At 44.6% G+C, this 14,418-nt stretch overlaps 1 protein-coding gene across 1 annotated transcript; it reads right to left on the bottom strand.

The window, feature by feature from the left end:
- Positions 1-116: 116 nt before the first annotated feature.
- Positions 117-14,095, bottom strand: LOC121322754 (endothelin-converting enzyme-like 1). The gene is made up of 17 exons (XM_041263026.1): positions 13,267-14,095; positions 10,373-10,441; positions 9,431-9,541; positions 7,867-7,959; positions 7,059-7,183; positions 5,423-5,645; positions 4,960-5,058; positions 4,737-4,811; positions 4,388-4,491; positions 3,890-3,948; positions 3,361-3,412; positions 2,553-2,620; positions 2,341-2,465; positions 2,136-2,201; positions 1,900-1,995; positions 1,542-1,618; positions 117-1,395 (listed from the first exon to the last, which is right to left on the bottom strand). The coding sequence occupies exons 1-17, from the start codon at positions 13,999-14,001 to the stop codon at positions 1,296-1,298; spliced, it is 2,277 nt and encodes a 758-aa protein (XP_041118960.1). The 5' UTR covers positions 14,002-14,095; the 3' UTR covers positions 117-1,295.
- Between the last annotated feature and the right edge of the window lie 323 nt (positions 14,096-14,418).

Below are 14,418 nucleotides of genomic sequence, written 5' to 3'. Positions count from 1 at the left end.
CCTTCTCTTAAACAGTACTGAAGTGAAATGATTTTTTTTTACTTCATGAAATCAGTAGTACACGTTTTTGTGTTTGTTTTTTTTTTTTTTTAAGATACAAGGAGACAGAGGCAAAGTGAATGAATACATTTGGATTTTTTATTTATATTTTTACTTTGTAGACATTTCAGGTTGAAAAGTGATTAATAAAATGAGCACATAATGCGAAGAGTCAAAAAGCACAATAATTAATAACAGTATGTAGTTACGTTGTTCCACAGCGGGTGGTTCAGGACACTGAACACCGATAATAACATCTCATTTTGTTTTACAAATTCCATTCAGTATTGAAACTTCGCGTGCCAGTGTTCCCTGTTAAACGTGTTGATTTCTTTGCAGCAATGCCCTCTCAAAGTCCCGTTCTATCAAACCCCTGCTCTGCAGCCTCTCCTTTCTGTAATGCACTACAGACAAGCTTCTTGCAACCCCTGAGAGTTTAGCCCATCGTGTCTGCTTGCCTTGTAGTCAATGCGGTGCACGTTTCACATTTTCTCCTTTCACAACTGTTTTAGTGGCGGGAGCTGTTCAGTTCAGTTCATTATTATTGGGGTTTCATTTACCCAGGTTGCACCCGGGACGAGGTCTCTGGTCTTGTTTCAAGGGGTTCCTGGCTAGACATCCTTGCTCTCTATCATTGTGTCAGCTTTACACTGTGTAATGTAACTGTACATAATACAACAAATTGCAGTAGTAATTATAACGACTGCAGGAGAATGCGTGATAATATAGGGAACGCAAATACCGTCGAATGTATCTGAGTGGGTGGATGGCTTTTCTCACGTTGGAGGAGTGTTTAATTCATTTTTTTTAGCAAGTCTGCTTTGTAAAAATACATGTTAATGGAAGTACTAAAAGGAAAAGTCTTTCTGGTGATGTAGAAACTCTGCTAAAACACCTCTTGCGTTAGAAGCAAATATTCAGTCCTCCCCCCCAAACTCACTCCAGAAGTTTGCGATTTTAAGTGTAACTTTATCCTGCCTTTCCTCTAACTTGATATACGTTGCTTTGTTCTCATTTAAATTCCTGGATGTTTTATATCCATCGGCAAAAGCTCAATGGCTACAAAGCAGTGTGCAGAAATTGCTTTGTTACGACGTACAAAAAAACAGTTATTATGATGCATGGGTTGGTAATAAACATACAGTATACAATATATAAAAATAACATCCAAAAGGGAAGCAAGAAACAAAAATGAGCAAATAGAAAATTAATAAATAGGGCACAGAGTCGGAGCAGGGTTCTGACTCTGAGTTCGGTCACCACACTGAACACTTGTGGATGGGGTGCATCGGAGATGCCCTGGGACAATGGAACACTCTGCCAAACTCGTCGAACTGGGAGACGCTGCCGATCACCCTGCGGGTACCAGAAAGAGACCGCTGCTTCAGCAAAGCCATGATACCCAACACGTACAACAATCGCCTCAATAACAGACGAAAACCAGCAGGCTGTAAACTAAGTGTCAACAAGTCTTCTTTTCTATCAGGGTCCAGCTGGCTTACCTGTAATGCTCCGGGGCATGCTTGTCTGTCAGGAGCTGCAGGTACGTGGACTGCGATCGCCTCTTCATGCACCAATTCTGACGCAGGAGAGAGCAGAGGGACAGTGTCAGAGCAGAGAGGCAGATCTCTCAGTCCAGACTCCATATTCCAGCACATAGCAAGTCAGATATGGGCTGCGTTGTAACGAAGCAAACGTTATCAGAATGAGTTTTCCACACACCAGCCTCTCCAGTCTTTTAGCTCATCAACGTTCAGGAACCTTAGCAAACGCTGCAGCAGTTGAATGCAGCTGTGAACTGAACCTCTCTGGTTCTGATTCCCAGGTTTGAGCCTTGCTGCTTTCAGATCATTACAGTACCTGGGCAAACGCGATGAACAGCAGCTGCTCATGAGTGTATCTGAGGCCTGGGAGAGGCTGCTCTGGGCCGTGCTCTCTGATCCACTTCTGATAGGCCTGAACGAGAAAGGCAGACACTGATACTGCTCCGGGGACAGGCAGGCATTATATTGCCTCCACAAAATTACAGTTCCAGGAAAGCTGCCAAAAGCCACACACATATTTACAAGGAGATAGTATATAATCAGCAGACTTACATAATAGGATAGTTTGAGGCCTCCCATATCTGCAATGTTCTCCCCGAGAGTGAGTTTGCCATTGACCTGTGGAGCGAGCGAGAGAGCGCGATGAACAGAGATTCCTAGTTACTGATAATCCTCGACTGGGAAGTCGATTTAAAGATGAGCAGGACTCTAATCTTGAATGAATAGATTAATGACCAGCACAGCCAGTGGAAGTTACCCTTTGGTTATAGACAGTGAAGTTGTCATACAGCTGCACAATGCATTGAGCCGCCTTCTGGAATTTATAGTAGGACTCGTCCGTCCACCACTGCTTCAGGTTGCCATAGCGATCATACTGTCCGCCTGTAACAAGGGAACAGTGTGAATCATGGGTGCAGGCATATCATTGCTGCACGCTACTCTGCTGGCATTGCAACGCTGCTGTCTTACCCCAGTCATCATAGCCGTGCGTCAGCTCGTGGCCAATGATAGCACCGATCCCACCGTAGTTTAACGACCTGAAATACCATTAAAACAATGTCATTAACGGCTAGTATCTTCATAGGATAATGCACTTCCATGAAGTTCCACAGTGTGTGTATGTTTGTAATTTCTGCCCATGCCTGGTCGATCCAGCTGAGCAGCGTGTCACCGGCTGTCATTCATGGAGGCACATTCACAGGTTCTGATTGGAGGAACTCTTTTAGGGGTGGGGAATACCCATCTTGCCAGGTGTTTGACTGCTAAGGGAAATGTGGATTTTTTGATGGTATCATTTTATTATTCCATTTTTTTATATTTGTTTGAAAATGCAGTTATTTTATTTGATGAGGGTGTTTCGACTGTAGGATCGTGTATCCTTGCTCCTGCTGTACCTGCCTTTCACATGCAATATATCCCATTAAACATTCGCCAAAGTATTCTTCACTTGGTTGATTTTCATTCAGCGCCACAATTACTGGTCTTTCTTCAAATGGATGACACCTCTCCGCCTCTCCACCCCCCAATTCTGAAACCATTTATTCAGGTACATCTCAGTGCTTTTTGAAATTTCACCCACCACTGAATGCAAATATGCTTCGAGCTCACATCACTGGAGTGGGAGCTCACATACAGAAGGGGAAGGTATATTTAATGTAAAAATGAGAATACAGTCATTATTCTTTGTGAAATGACAATATGGGAGTGCAGCTATAGCACTACAGCTGTGCAATAACTGGAGAGTGATCATTTTTTGAGGGGGTGGTTTTATACTCACTGAGGAAATTCTGGGTCGTAAAGGGTGGGCTGCAGTATTCCAGCTGGGAAAACTAAGAGAGAGACAGAGTATGAGTGATAAATCACCTGATGTAGCACACTAAGTGGAGTGTTCGTTACTGCTGTAAACGTGTTTATTTAAAGCCCCGGTGCGCGATAAGCTTGCATCAACCCGAGCCAGCGAATTGGAAATCAGAGTCAATCCAGTGTTCCACTGCAGGTCCCTATGGCTCCTGCTTTAACCCTGTAATGCACACCACTGCTGCACAGACTTTGCAGTCCTCATGTTCTGTTTGCAATGCAAACACCAAAGCTTAAACCTGCATGTATGAACAAGTGAGGCCCATAACTATAGATACAACTATCACTCACATACTGTGCACATTTTTAAGACTAGCGCAAACTAGTAGGTTACAATAACTAGTCTAGTTGTTGTTTTTAATGAACAAGATGTTATCTGAAGATGTTAATTCCAGATAATTATGTTCCTGAATCACAGACTTTGTCTCCTTGACGGTTTCTCTACTTACCCATTTGATTCTTATTAGGCAGGTAGTATGCGTTAAGGGCCTGGGGGGGCAGAAGCCATCTACAACAAAGCAGAGACAGACACGTGACGAAGTTGGGTGGGGATGGGGTTTGCAGGGTCTTTAATTAGGTACTTAAAATACCGTGACACGACACTAGCAAAGCAGATGACGTGTAAATAAAACATTCTTTTCATGCTACTCGGTTTTTAAAGGTAGGAAGTTTCCAGTGGAAAGCAAGACAGAGTGGACCAAGCACTTCATTGGCTGTCTTTGTAATTTTAGACCAATTAGGTTGCATCATATTCTGAAGAACATCTGTAATTTTAAAGATGAGAAGTCTTTGTCAGTGTCTTTTTTTTAACATTACGATTTTACTCCGCCACTTTTTAGGGCTTCTGCATATTTTGAAGCATACCTTCCATGTTGTTGCTTTGGGTAGAAGTGGGTTCCCTGTCCTACAGAACAGACTATGCTTCATCCCAGGACAGGGTTACTCACGCTGTTTTGTCCACCTCCTGGTGTATCTTCTTCACAGAGAGCTTGATGTTGAACTTGATGCTGTTCAGCACGTTCTTGAAGTAAGTTTTCTCACTCACTTCAAACTGAGAGAGAGAGAGAGAGAGAGAGACAAGTCACACCAGCGTCAATAAACACCAAGCCAGCTAAATACATCACTAGAGATTCCAGCATTATCTTCATATATGCATTATGTTCTGGCTTCCACAAATGTAGCACTGATTTCTTACAGCAAATACTGACCTCCTGGTCCCCTTAATAGAAACAATGCAGTGTTTCTAGTCAGCCGCCCTGCACTCAGAACATGAGCCAAATTAAAAGCTGGACCCACCCTGTATTCTGCATTGATGGCTTCTGGCTTCAGCAGGTAGTCTGGGTAACCAATCATCACCATCATAAGGCGCAGCTGAAGAAAAAAAAAAAATAAAAAGTTGAAAATGCCGATGCCCAGAGAAGACCTGTCTTTAATGAAAGCAGGATCAGCTTAGTTTGATTTTCTGTTTTTTTTGTGTGTTTTTGTGAAGAGGAGGAGGAAGAAAGCTAGGGGCTCGTACCTTGGCCCTGGCTGCCTCTTTAGTCACCTCATCCATCCAGTCGAGCTCCTGCAGCCGTCGGTCCAGCGAGTGTTTGATATGCTCCACCAGCTGCTGCACCTGCAATGCACACACCAGCAAGCGCTATTCCACTGCAAGGCTAATAGAGTGGCTCCTGAGTGAAACTGACTCACTAGTGAGCTGATTGAGAAAGAAGTGATCAGTGAAAGGGACTGGCACGGACTGCTTGGTACTCTATATGGAGCTGGTAACAAGGGGGACTTGATTGGTTCAATTTGGATTGACCCGGACTGGGAATGGCCCTTGTTGCCAACCCCTGTCCTACAGTATCAATAAATACGGTTGTCTGCAGACCGCAGCACTCTGTACTGCAGGACTTGTTGGCCGGGCGCACCAGGCACCAGATTTTGCATCCGTTCCTCTGGTCAGAATGAACACACCACCCCAGTGTGGAGGTGCCTACCTTGGCCTTGCTGGCAGAGGAGAAGTACTCCTCCACGAAGAGGGCCCCCAGGGCCATGCCGAAGTGCTTGTTGGCCTGGTTCAGACACATGCGGCCCAGCTCCAGCTGCTGCTCCGTGCCCTCGATCTCGTGGGAGAACTCGTGGATGGTGTTGCGGAACGGCGTGGACAGGTGCTCGCTCAGCGCCGCCACGATGCGCCACAGCATGTAATTGTGCAGGACCCTGAGAGGAGGACGAGGAGGTACAGTGAGCTTTCCATAACTGTAATTTATTTATTTATTTATTAGCAGACGCCCTTATACCACACAGTCACCACAGAGACAAAAGAGTCACGAGGCATCTCATCCTGAGAGTTTGAAAACCGAGTGAAGCCAGGGCAGGTGGTATTTTCTACTGATACACAATTTAGACAAAAAATTTGTACCCTACATTAGCATCAGTGTCTGCTGCAGAGATAAATGAAAAAACACTTCCCTCCATCGCAAACTGAAAAGCAGCAGAACTGGTGTAATGGAATTAATGTAGCCTCCCTGTAAGTGTATTAGAGAGAGAGAGAGAGAGAGTGAGAGTGTGTCTCAGTGTATGTGTGTGTGTGTGCTCTGCACATCCTTCCAGCTCCTTTTAGGACTGTTTGTCATTCATTTTCAATGACTGAGTCAATCTTCTTAATCAGAATATAAAAGGTCCCTTAAGGATGGGTCTGAGCCCCGAGTGATCTGCATACTGGAGTGTTCAGTGTCTAAGACTGCAGTGCCATGCCAGTACACGCCAGGAGAGGGAGGGGGGAATGTGCACTCTGAACTGCCATGGGAGTACACGCCAGAGTACAGACGGATATGAGGGGAGGTGAGAGTCACCACTGTTGTACCAGTCCCTCATACAGACAGACAGACGGATGTGAGGGGAGGTGAGAGTCACCACTGCTGTACCAGTCCCTCATACAGACAGACAGACGGATGTGAGGAGAGGTGAGGGTCACTGCTGCTGTAGCAGTCCCCAGCAGAGCCATGCCTGGAGTCTTTAACAAGATTCTTCTCTTCTCCTCGGAGCTCAGCAAGGAATTCCAATATGTTTATTGACTTTCATGGTAGAAGAGGTTGGAGGAGATCAATAACAATTATCTTAAGCCATCTGTGTACTCAGAAACCCCAATGGAGAGGAGACTAAACCAGTTAGAACACCCTGGTGCATTCAAATTAGCCCTGCAAGGTTTTCGTTGTGCTTGGGTTTGATAGCCCCTGTGCTTTTACATTAGCGGACGGCTGATTAAGACTCCCAGAGCTTTCTTGCGCTGTGGACCTGATAAGATCCCTTACATTGAGAAACTTCTTCATACCCAAACAGTGTTTAAGGTTATAATATCAGCATTACCCTCGTCAGTGACCATTGCCAATAGATAATTGACTCCCACCTTCATCTCAGCTTGCAAGTAGTTCTATTGGAATGTATGGAATGCACTGCCCTATTTTTTTGGCATCAGTTATTTTTCTGAATCGTCTGCTGCCAGTTTTCTAAATGCTTTGTTTTTTTGATATGTACAGTGAATGCAGAGTTGGTCCTCGGTCTCCCAATTTCCTGACCGGGCTGCTGATTAAAGACCGCAAATGCTCCCCCACCCCCCCAACCCCCCAGTACCTTTTTGGGGTGGTCCTGATGATGTCGGACACTTTCTGCATGTAATCCGTGGCAAGTGCGACGATCTCCTCGTCTTCTGACAAGTTGTCATGGAATATCCTGTCCAGCAAACGTTTCCAGTGTAGCTGCAACACAAACACACAACGCAGAATTGGTTTAGGAAAACAATTACACAGAAGACCCAGCTGCACTAATTCCTGCAATCATCAGGACAGTCGCCTGTGCTTTTGAACAGAATACCACTAACGGTGTGCTGGCACTCTTACGCAATCACCTGTGTGAAGGATTTATCTGCAGGCGTTCAATAAATCCACTCATTAAGGTGTTGATTTCAAAACAAGAAAAGCTGTCCTCCCCTCACCTTTACGACAGAGTACCGATCAATTGACTTCTGCATTGAGCGTTTTAGCCGATTGGAAGTGAATTTTCCCCGCATCCGGGGAGCTGGCAATCGGTACTCTTGTTTTGAAATCAACACGTTAATGAATGGATTTATTTAATACTTATCTATAAAGACTTCTTAAGGGCAATTCCAAGTACAAGTATTAGCACACCTCTAAATAACAGACATTTGCTGAAGCCATATACACAGCTGCTGTACTTTACATACAACTTATGGAGTTTCTCAAAAACAGCAGAAACGGGCACAGGACAATTCCAGCTTCTGGCATTTAAGATATAAAACCACATATTTTATATGCAAAATACAGCATTACTCAAATAATATCCCATTTTATCAACCCATGAAGACTCCCCTAATAGAGATAGGGATGGGGGAGTGGATAATAGATTTATTAAAATCACTTACACTTGGCGCTATCCTCTGTAATTGCCTCAGGGTAATTCTGTTGTACATGGTGCTGATATCTCTTCTTTGTTCATCAAACTCTGAAATAGTTATCTGAGTGCAAATGGAAAAAAAAAGAAACGTTATCACTAAGACTGCAGACCCAGTGCACATTACCCAGAGATGAACTACAAACAGCTCTATCCCTCTGTGGAACAGCTATCTTCAGGGAAGCACACGCACACACACAACTCAGGGAGCAAAAAAAGATATGGAAATAAATGTGAGCCTTCCTGTTTAAAAAAAAACAAAAAAAAAACAACAAAAAACAAAACAACTACGGCTGGCAGATCATAAAACCCAGAATGAAAGTCAAATGGAACTGGAATTCGCACACCAGCTAATTGAAGGCATTTTGCCCAAATGGCTCGAGAGATTCTCTCATCGCTAAAAGAAACCAGAAAATCCCTGGATTCAGCTGTAACCGTATTGAAAACCCCTGGCAAGCTTTAAAAAAATTTAAATAAAACTGCACACAATTACAATATTAAACCTTGCTTTAAATGGCACTGCCACTTTGTCCGGCTGCTGAACCCCAGTCAAGGCCAGCAGACTGTGCAATTCCAGCCAAGATGCGGACAGGCATTGCCTGGTTATTCTGTATGACGGGAATAGAGTATAGTCGGGTTACCACCTGTCCCTGTTTTCCCTGGATCGTCCTGGTTTTGATGAAGTGGGAATTCAATATGCCTTCCCAAGACAATGTCAGTACCATCAATTGAGCCCAAGTTAGATAAATCAGGATATGGTATTCCTGCAATACCAATTGGTTGAATACTATAGTAGTAATAATATTAATATTTCCTATTGGATGGACAGAGGATTTTTAAAGAGAGTTTGCACCTTTAACACCCACCCCTTCTATTTGGAGTTGCAGTTTTTTTTGTACCTCAAAGATGGCAACCCCAGAGTATAGAGAGGATAAATGCTGGTTCCAGTGGTCACTCACATTAGCCAGTAGAGTACAGAGCAGTCACTCACATTGGCCAGTGGAGTATAGAGAGGTCACTCACATTGGCCAGTGGTGTATAGAGAGGTCATTCACATTGGCCAGTGGTGTATAGAGAGGTCACTCACATTGGCCAGTGGAGTATAGAGAGGTCACTCACATTGGCCAGTGGAGTATAGAGAGGTCACTCACATTGGTCAGGAGCGTATAGAGAGGTCACTCACATTGGTCAGGAGCGTATAGAGAGGTCACTCACATTGGCCAGTAGAGTATAGAGAGGTCACTCACATTGGCCAGTGGAGTATAGAGAGGTCACTCACATTGGTCAGTAGAGTATAGAGAGGTCACTCACATTGGCCAGTAGAGTATAGAGAGGTCACTCACATTGGCCAGTAGAGTATAGAGAGGTCACTCACATTGGCCAGTGGAGTATAGAGAGGTCACTCACATTGGCCAGTAGAGTATAGAGAGGTCACTCACATTGGTCAGGAGCTTATAGAGAGGTCACTCACATTGGCCAGTAGAGTATAGAGAGGTCACTCACATTGGCCAGTAGAGTATAGAGAGGTCACTCACATTGGCCAGTCGCGTCTCCAGCAGCAGGATCTCCTCAGATTTTTGCGTGGCATTTTCCGCTCCCAACAGACTCACCAGCCTCTCCATCAACGTCTTGTAGGCAGCTAAAATCTTTACAGAAAAGTACAGGCTCTGATTAATGAAGCCGATCTACTATTCATAGTGTGTATATCATTATCAATATCACCATCATTATCCTCATCATTAGTGTATGTAACACAATGAGCTAATTAACATCAGAAACAAACTGACTGGTTCAACAGTGGGTACCAGCCGGACAGCAGTTTATTTAACCCCACTGAGGCGGCCAATTGGAATTGTCCTTACCCACTGCTGACCAATCATGATGGAGTTCTGGCAAGTGCTCAGTGGTTCATGCACAGGTCAGTTTTTTAAAATTATTTTATTTGACCCTTTTAGTTGTCTTGTAAGATAAGCACGCAGTACCAACTGCAAACCGCTATTTGTTCATAGCCTCACACTCTCTTTACCTTTACCTTAGCTGAGACATTAAGTATTCAAAATTCAAAACCCTTTAATTGTGTATTTATTTTTTACATTTGAATTGCGTTGTGTGGCATTGCTTCTGGGAAACTAATTTCAGACCAGATTTAAAACCCTGTTGATGTAACCAGACCAGTAACATGCAGCTCAGAACCTCAGGATGTGAAAAGCGGAGCCGGTTCATTCTCTTCAATGCAAAAGCAGAGGGCCGTCCATGCACCCTCCCCCTGCAAGCTCTCCTCTAATCAGAGACTGGAGGCTATGTAAAGTGCTCAGTTGACAGCCTGTTGGACAGGTCCTTTAATTGAAGTATGGACGGCAGCACATACTCTCAGCAGTCTTCATACTGCACTTGTACTGTTTTTATAATGCTGGACACACAGTATCTTTAGTCTAAATCCTTCACATGAGGAATAAACAGACAGACAGACAGCTCACCTTGATACTGTCTTCATCCTGCCCCAAGTAGAGGGTTCTTTCTGGTAAGGTGAGCCCTTCCTGGTCAATCTGAAATACAGAAATAAATAATCATTTATTTTATGCTCCTTACAGTAATGCTTTTATTTCAAAATAATTCTGTGGCATGAATAAGTGTTTGACTGATATAAGCAATCACACATTTACTGAAGCCAGATATCAGTGCTTTTCCAAAAATTCAATGACATATACTGTTGCTGTCTTTGTTCAAATAATGTCTTAAATATTTATTTATTTATTTACGTCCTAATAAAACTATTATTTAATATCTTGGATTTCCTCTTTATATCTCCTGTGATGCGTTATGTAGCACATAGCAGACAGTGTCTGTTAAACAGATCCGCACACACATACGCGCACAAGCACACACATGCACACACATACACACAAATGCAGACACATGCACACGCACACACATGCATGCATGCATGGGCACACACCCACATGCATGCACACACACACACACACACACACATTTATCTTCGCCTATTATATATGTGTCATGTTGGCTGGTATGGATCTCTACTCCGAATAGCTTGTTCCATCTCATCCCACAGATGCTCAGTTGGATTGATATCTGGTGACTGGGCAGGCCACTGCAGTAAGCTGAATTCACTGTCATGTTGGTGGAACCATTCCTGGACAATCCTAGCCTTGTGGCATGGGGCATTATCCTGCTGAAAAAATCCATTAGCAGATGGATACACTGCTGCCATGAAGAGATGCATCTGATTGGCAATGATGTTCAGATATCCTGTGGCATTCAAACATTGCTCCACTTTAATCAAGGGGCCCAATGTGTGCCATAAAAACACACCCCACACCACCACTACCAGCCAGCAATGTTGACGCGCAGCATGATGGATGCATGTACTCATGTGGTTTTCTCCATAAGCTAGTCCTCCCATCAGCTTGAAACAGCTGGAACCGGATTCATCAGACCAGGCAATGTTTTTCCAATCCTCTAGTGTCCAGTGTTTTCGTTCCTTAGCCCACTGCAACCGTAGTTTCTTGTGTTTTGCTGAAAGAAGTGGAACTCTGTTAGGTCATCGGCTGCCATACCCCATTCGTATCAAGGGTCTTTCGGCACCAATGTTGTACTGGACTGTCAGTTGACTAACTGTAGCCCGTCTGTTGCTCTGCACAATTAGTGTCGGCCTCCTTTGGCCTCTTTCATCAATGAATTGTTTTCGACCACTGGCCTGCCTTTGGCCAGATGTCCTTTCCGTGGTGGACCATCCTTGATACACACAGGAAACTGTTGAGTGTGAAAAACCCAGCAGCGTTGCAGTTCTTGACACACTCAAACCAGCGCACCTGGCACCTACTACCATACCCCGTTCAAAGGCACTTAAATCTTTTGTCTTGCCCATTTACCCTCTGAATGGCACACATACACAATCCATGTCTCAATTGTGTCAAGGCTTAAAAATCCTTCTTTAACCTGTCTCCCCTTCATCTACACTGATTGAAGTGGATTTAACAGGTTACATTAATAAGGGATCATAGCTTTCACCTGGATTCACCTCGTCAGTCTATTGTACTGTATACATATTGAATATTGTGTGTGTGTATATATATATATATATCACACAGACGAACAGTCATTGTGGATTTCATTACCGATAAGGAAAAATGCTCCGAAACAGACAAATGTTTTAAAAGCAAACTAAATGAAATCTGCTGGAAACCACTTGTAATAATGCTTCAGAACACTATAGTACTGAAATACCATTATTCTATAGCAGTGGCCAACACAATAGACAATGACACTAGCTCATGTGTTACAGTATATTTACTACCAATCCCAGTGTTAATTTGGATCTGATTCAGAACTTGTTCAAGTTAATCATCATTCATCAATATTAAATTTCAGGTATAAACCATGCCCCGTAATGGAATTACTTTAAATAGTCCAACTGTGTAAAGCACAATGATACAGAATAGCCAGCGCAGTCTTGGCCATTGGGACTATCTGAACTGTCCTTCCACGTGCATTAGCATAGTCATTAAAACAGCTCAGCCAAGCGGGCTGCCTGCAATAATCCTCAATAAAGACTGCTGTTAATCTTCGTGTTTGGTCTTTCTCTTTCTTTATTTTACTCAAGAGGATTGAATGGTGGAGCCAAGTTTACCTCAAGAATTGACTTCTCCCTGCCTGCGCACAGTGGCCGCTATGCTATCTGCATGTTAATATTCTCTGGGTATGTCAGTCCTGAATGGTGCCAAGCTCTACTCCTTCCCCCTGTACTGTTGGTAAGTGTTGGAAGTTAAACCTTTCAGAAAAGGTCCTGGCAGTAAACTATACTTCATATATTCACTGAATACAAAACCACACAGTGAGGTGCTTACTGTATGGGTTCAGTTAAACTGTTCCTAGGAATGTAGTGCTTCATTGTCTTCCAGTTTCAGGGATCTAATCAGAACAAATTATCTCACAGACAAGGCAGCACCTTGGTGTGTGTCTTCTGATGTAGTCGGGACAGCTGATGGCAAACACTGATTTAAGCAGTAGTACCCACCGTGATCTAGGCAATCTCTGCTGTGTGTCTGCGATCTAGCTCTAGTGCACGAGGGTAGCTTTTTAAGTTTGCTAGTTTGCATTACGGCTGCCTGAGATTAAGCCATCCTTAGCCTAACTAGGATCTCAAGCGAGAGAACGCTACAGTACAAGAATACAAGCACTGGATTGGCTTGTCTGACTTTGTCCCTGGACTCACCCTGCTGGCATTCCTGGAGGAGTTCTTATCACTCCCTCGACCCATGCTGATGTCGTTCCTGGAGGAGTTCTTATCACTCCCTGGACTCACCCTAATGGCGTTCTGGGAGGATTTCTTATCACTCCCTGGACTCACCCTGATGGCATTCCTGGAGGAGTTCTTATCGTCCACACTGACGGTCAGAGAGAAGAACACGGCTGTGCTGTAGACCCCCTGGGTCCTGTAGAGCAGCTCGTCGAAGTCCCCTGCCAGGTCCCAACCCCCACAGCTCTCAATCACGTCCATCATGGGTTGGGCCCCAAGCCGGTCGATCTCCCGCATGTCTACGCAGGAGCGGTAGAACTCCTTGACCTTCCTCTCGGCCGAGTCCCTGTCCTTGAGTCGCACCGGCCGCAGCAGGAGGTTCTGCAGCTTCTCCTCGTTCTGCTCCCCGATGGCGCTGATGATCCCATAGCTCAGCTTGTCTTCAGGGATGCCATGGCGCCGCAGCCAGCCCCCGCAGGCAAAGGAGTAGAAGTCCGCACAGGGGTCGATGGTGGGGTCGATGTTTCCCGAGATGACGCGAGAGGCCCTGAGGAAGGCCTTCTTCTTCTGGCAGTCCTCCAGGCAGTGGCTCTCTGGCTCCAGGGACAGGTACTTGAGCACCAGCATGGTGCCCAGGATGACGCACAGCCCGGCGGTGAAGACCAGGGCTGACATGAGGCAGATCTCCCGCTTGCTCCAGCGTGGCAGGGCACTCCCGGGCTGCTTCCTACCGGCCAGATGCAGGTTCGGCCCGTTGCTTAGGGTGCTGCCGCTAGTGTACTTGCTGACATATTTCACTTCCTGGAACTCATCGTAGTGAGCAGTCAGGGAATAGATGTTATCCATGGTGCTTCGGAACGGCGTTACAGCAAGCAATGAAAAACAAGAGTTCTGATATCCAGCATGAAAGATGCAATTTAATTCAAAGCCATTTCATACCTCCTCCTCCTCCTCTTCCTCCTCCTCCTCCTCCTCCTCCTCTTCCACTCCTTATGAGTTTTAAATTTTTTTTGCAAAAGACTGGTCTGAAATTAGTCACCCAGTACCTGTCCCCCACCCCAAAACCAAAAAGTCTTGTCTTTCAGTACAATCCCATTTCTTTGAACCTGCTTTCTGTCTTCATTTGCTGGAGCACGACTTCCTAGAGGACAAGAAAAAGACAAGAAAACTTAATTGAGTTCTGTTACGTTTTGGCTTGATTTCTTGATCTCTAACATTGCAGTCGACTCGTGAAATGTATAGCTCTGCTGCCTGGTAGTAATC

The sequence above is a fragment of the Polyodon spathula genome, chromosome 11 (assembly GCF_017654505.1).
Source record: "Polyodon spathula isolate WHYD16114869_AA chromosome 11, ASM1765450v1, whole genome shotgun sequence".
NCBI classification, from domain to species: Eukaryota; Metazoa; Chordata; class Actinopteri; order Acipenseriformes; family Polyodontidae; genus Polyodon; species Polyodon spathula.
Note: the sequence above shows the minus strand (reverse complement) of the source record. Positions and strands in the feature narration are given on the sequence as shown.

Excerpts from the sequence above, each read along its gene's own strand:
- LOC121322754 (XM_041263026.1), bottom strand. The coding sequence starts at position 14,001 with ATGGATAACATCTATTCCCTGACTGCTCACTACGATGAGTTCCAGGAA. Across the intron at positions 9,542-10,372 it reads AGGATGAAGACAGTATCAAG|ATTTTAGCTGCCTACAAGAC; the intron begins GTGAGCTGTCTG and ends TTTTCTGTAAAG. Across the intron at positions 2,466-2,552 it reads GCACGGCTATGATGACTGGG|GCGGACAGTATGATCGCTAT; the intron begins GTAAGACAGCAG and ends CCCTTGTTACAG.